This window comes from Arachis ipaensis, chromosome B01 (genome assembly GCF_000816755.2).
Source record: "Arachis ipaensis cultivar K30076 chromosome B01, Araip1.1, whole genome shotgun sequence".
Taxonomy (NCBI): Eukaryota; Viridiplantae; Streptophyta; class Magnoliopsida; order Fabales; family Fabaceae; genus Arachis; species Arachis ipaensis.
In genome coordinates, this window is record NC_029785.2 from 7969712 (window position 1) to 7975079 (window position 5368).

The following is a 5368-nucleotide window of genomic DNA, read 5'->3' on the forward strand; positions in this document are numbered from 1 at the left end:
AAAAACAGAACCACAGGGGATCACAACATGAGAGACGCCCACCAATTCCATAATCCTAGACATCCTAACAACGTTTGCCTTTTAACAGTCTCACCCTGTAATATCTTATATCTTAATTTACAGAGATGGCACAATACTGAACACAAGAAATTCAAAAAGTGATGGTGTATAAATCGACTATAACAGAAAAGCAAAGATAGTTGATGAAGCAGAACATACCTTCCCTCTCCTTCCAAAGAGAATTGTATGGAGCAACTTGAAAGTATCATCAGTCTTCCTTCTAGATAATTTAAATGCCACTGAAGCAGAAAATGCAAGAGTCAAAAAGTTATTAGCTGCATTGAAGAAGCAGAAACATCATCCAAAACTTAACACAGGCAAACAAAGGCAAAATTATCAAATAAATATATTAGGTTAACCTTAGATATGGAAAACGGTACTCTTCTCTTACTCCCAACTATGGCCATTTACACTTCACCCATTATCTCAAGTGCTTAAGTTTTGATAGACCAAGTTTACAAGTGATATATTGTCTCATTAAATAACATGGAACAACTATAATTATCTTAAACTCATGCCATAAAACTTTTTAAACTGGAAGAAAGAAGCTAGAATATTTTCAACTTTATGCAGCTATTATCATCATTTAAGGTACTGTGTGTGGGAAACGGAAGATGCAGTTGTAAAAAAATTCTTTTACCAGAAAAGGAAGTGAACATAAACCTTTTTATAAAAAATGTTTAGAATTGAAAAGAATTCATGTAGCTAGTTAATAAGACAAAACCCAGTGCATGCTAATGGACTTGTCAAGTCATCACTAAAATGACTACTTTTAAGTCTGAATAATTATCTTGTGCATGTCTGCAGGATTCAAGATGCAAACTCCTCAACATCGGGGAAAATGCATTTAAGCATTTAGCCTTGTCATACATTATCATTGAAGGTTCACAAAACAGTTATATAATCATAATGAGAGCACCATACCATTGGGTATATCTTTTAAAGGTGTGCCACGACCCTGCAATTCGAAAATGAGAGAGTAAGCAGATTGGGTTAAAACAAAAATATACAATTACAACAAACAAAGCTTTTCCTTTTCTCACCATGTGGAGCCATCTAATGGGATCAAGTAACACCTTAATACAAGACACAATTGTGGCAACATCTTTTAAATATTGAATTGAAAATGATCACCTTTTCGATGTGGAATTCTTTGTTTGCATCTTTCTCTATTGATGCTACCAACCTCTCAACAGATTTCCTCTCTCGAACAGGACGATCAACAGTTGGAGTCCTTGGCTCTATCTTCGTCAATTCCTTCTTTTTCTCTTTCACTTTCTCCCCATTGACCTTCCCTCTCGAACGCTTTTTCGATCCTTTATTATCCTTGTTATCTTCAGCTTTGTCTTCTTCTTTTGACTTTCCAGCATTATCCACATCCTCATCCTCCTCTTCCTTGTTGCCGTCCAGCTCTGCTTCGATTTTCTCCTTGTCTTTCTTTTCCCCACTCTCCTGCATGTCTTTAGTGTTACCATCTACTTCCATTGCATCCACTTCTGGTTTTTCAGCTTCAACCTTTTCCTTTTCTTCTTTACTTTCCTTGACCTCATCTGCATCTGTTTTCTCATTCTCAGGTTTAAGTCCATCATCATCTTTCTTAACCTCTGATACTTCTTTCACACCATCAATTTCCTTATCCTCCTTTCCTTCTTCCACACTAACAACTTCCTTATTTTCCTTTACTTCTTCGACACTGTTAACTTCCTTATCCTCTTTGACTTCTGCACCATCATCTTTCTTGTCCTCGTTTTCTTCTTCCACATCATCATCTTTCTTGTCCTTTTTTACTTCTTTCACATCTTCAACTTTCTTGTCATCCTTTGCTTCTTCAATTTTCTTGTCATCTTTTGCTTCTTCTGCACTACCAACTTTTTTATCTCCTTCAATCTCTTCCACACCATCAGCTCTCTTCTCTTCATTAGCTCCATTTATTTCAGCCCCTTTCAACTTTTTTACTCCATTATTCTCCAAGACATTTCCTCCATCAGTTCCCAAGTCCTTATTTTCTGCCCCTTCATTTAAAGTTTTCTCCAACAAACTCTTGCCATTTGAATCTGCTTTGGAAACTTCAGTCACAGGTTCTTCCTCACCCATACTGATCTTATTTACAGATTACAGGAATGCTACAAAACTACTCCTTTATAAATACACTTTTGACTGCACTTTGTTAAAATGGACAACAACCTGGGAAAAGAAAATCATTACTCTAAATATGTCAAACAACAAAATCAAATAAAAGACATAAAAGGAAAAAGATAAGAAATGCTGAATGACATGGACCATTGAATGATAGTATATGTTCATACAAATTGTTTTAAAGATTTTAGTGGAAAACGGTTGTCTTGTTGACATGATATTCGTAAATTTTGAATGCTAATATCCTTGTTGAGATCAATTGAAAAGGCATTACAAGCAACAGATTAAAATTTAACCAAAGTTGAACTGAACAAAATATTTCTGTTGTTGCACCCCACCAACCAGAACAAAAAAGAGATTTCATGCAGTAAACGACAATTTTTTTTGTTTAAACTATAATATTTACACATAAAAATTATTTAAATTTTGGATTCATCTGAGTTTGTGGTTCGAGCATTTAATAGAAATGCACCCCCAAAAAAAATTTAAAAATTCATGCCAATCAATACTTCAATAGCTATGAATGAACGGAATTTGACCCACATGCAAACCAACAAATGAATGGAATTTGACCCACATGCAAAGCGAGAAAAAGGGGTGAACATGATAAACAGTACTATCCACCTGAGGAAGAGAAATAATTAAACTATCACCAATTAAGAAGCAATAATTAAAAATTCAAATTTGGAAATTCAATTTTGCATTAACTCCTAACAAACTCAACAAGAACCAAATCGTCCAACACGAAACAATATTCTCAACAGCACAGCACACTCACAGTCAGAAACTTAAAAAGTCAAAACACCATAATCTTCTTAATTACACCATAGAGGTAACCTATTCTCTCTAATCCAACTCAAAGAATCAAATCAGATCAAATCAAGCAAGTCCCAGTCTTCTAACCCAATTAACCAATTCAAAGCCCTATATTCCACACCTCAGATTCCACCCCACCCAAAAGAACAAATAAAAAAAACCTACACAACAATTGAAGCTAGAAAATTATAAAGACGCAAGCAAACTTTGCAAATCAAAGAGCTAAAACGGTGCGTTAGAAGGGAAATTGGATGCGCAGGAACTTACAGATTCAGAGCTTCGAAGAGAACAGAATTGAGCTTATGTTGTTCCTCCCTCTCTCTCGCTCTCTGTGCCACTGTCAGTAAGTGAAGGTGGATAGTTGTTTCCGACAATATATAGTTCGGACTTCAAATGCGGATTTAAACAGCAGTTAACTCCCACGTAGGAATATTGGCATCGCTCAAATTCGGATCCGACGGCTAAGATAGGGTGTTCGTGACGTACGTGCAAGATCAACGATCGTGACTTGGGAATTCCTTGTGTTTTTAGAATCATCAAAAGTGGTAGAATAGATGGATAAGTTAAAATGGAACAAAAAAAGTGAGTATTTAATTATTTTTAAATTAAAATAAGAGTATATACCCATTTTGGTCCTCAAAGAATTTTAAACTGGACACTTTAGTCTCCAACTAAAATTAATTAGTCAATTGGTCTCTAACAATTAACTCCGTCAGTCATTTAGGTCCTTAGCTCCGTCAACTCTAACGGAAGACAAAATGGTCCCTGAAAACTCTAAAATGGGACAAAATGATCCCTGACAACTCTAACAAGGGACAAAATAATCACTGACCCCTTTATTCGAAAACGACACTGTTCTTTTCCAATTTTCATCATATCTCGCATAATCCTAACATTCATACTCTCCTTCTTCACCTTCACAGTCTTCTTTTCCATCTTTTCCTTCCTCCTCTTTAGCTCAAAGATTAAGCCATGGTGTAATTGTCACACGTGTCGCACCTACCTCAATATGTCATAGACCACATACTTCCTAAATCTTTGTGACTAGTACATCCACCTCCTCTGTACTTCATCCACCAAAAGCATCCACTTCCATGTCTTTGATAACATCACCTCCAACACCGACAACGCCCACAACATCTTCAAGACCAAGTTCCACAACTATTCCAAGGGCACACCTTTCTCCACTCTCCGGCAAGCAACATAGATTGTTGGACATTAGGATATCATGAGAAGATTCTCCTTCGACATCATATGCAAATTCTCATTTGAAATAGACACCGAGTGATTCATTCCTTCTCTTTCGGAGTCTTAACAAATGACTTGCTGTCTGGATTCACGGGATCCATCGAAGACGACATCTAGTTGAGAGACATAGGCATTAGTTTCCTGAGTATAAATTGGTTGAGAACAAGTTGAGGATTTTTTTTCTTTTTTTTAGATAATTACATCTCCACCCAATTCCAAACAAAGTGGGCGTAGTTCCAAAAAAATAGTAACAAAAACAGAGCAATAACTACAAAGAAAACATAAAAACTAGCATAAAAAGCAAACAGTGAGCAAAAGAATATAATGATTTTAGCTCCTCCAAAGACACTTCAAGATGAACCCGATCTTATACAACATCAAATCATGATCATTCTCCTTTCAATTTTTACTCTGCAGAATTATTGGCCTTTTTCATAGATCAGTAAATCATGCATCAAAAATCAACTTCATTTGTCTTCTTATTTTCCTTAGACTTGATATTTATACTCATAAGTACATCAATTACTCCTGTATTGTCGATCTTGACACCATCGATTTGTGCATTCTACAACTTCCTCCTTTAACTTCTCTAATACCAACACTCCATTATTAAAGACAATGTTATTTCTATATCTCCATGTGCACCATATTACAAAAAAAAAATAACACCATCCACACTTTCTTCATATCTTTTTTTATCTTTCTATCCATCCACACCTCAAAGCATTCTTTGGTGGTTCCTGACCAAACCCAAATCACACTCCAATCTACTAAGATTGATCCCCACAACTTCCATATACGATCACATGAAAAAGCAAGTGATGTACCGTCTCCAATCTATCCTTATATAAGACACAAAAGAATTCCGCTTCTGGTACAATCTTAAACTTACATAATCTATCTCTAGTATTCAATCTTTCTAAAATTACAAATCACATCAGCAACTCAACCCGTGGAGGATTTTTTTTTCTTGTGAACATTAAATTTATAGAGTGTGCATTATATAGTTTGATGTTACAGTGTTAGACTGTTAGTGTTATGCGAGATATGATGGAAATTGGGAGAGAACAGTGTCGTTTCCGAACCGAGGAGATCAGGGACCATTTTG

At 35.7% G+C, this 5368-nt stretch overlaps 1 protein-coding gene across 1 annotated transcript in view; it reads right to left on the minus strand.

Annotated features, from left to right (window-relative positions):
- Nucleotides 1-3424, minus strand: part of LOC107617270 (DNA ligase 1-like) — an 8378-nt gene extending 4954 nt beyond the window's left edge. The window contains exons 1-4 of the mRNA XM_021116980.1: nucleotides 3280-3424; nucleotides 1195-2244; nucleotides 985-1018; nucleotides 203-299 (exon numbers count right to left, since the gene is read on the minus strand). Coding sequence (XP_020972639.1) covers nucleotides 203-299; nucleotides 985-1018; nucleotides 1195-2154 — 1091 coding nt within the window. The 5' untranslated portion in view covers nucleotides 2155-2244; nucleotides 3280-3424. The remainder of the gene's footprint in view (nucleotides 1-202; nucleotides 300-984; nucleotides 1019-1194; nucleotides 2245-3279) is intronic.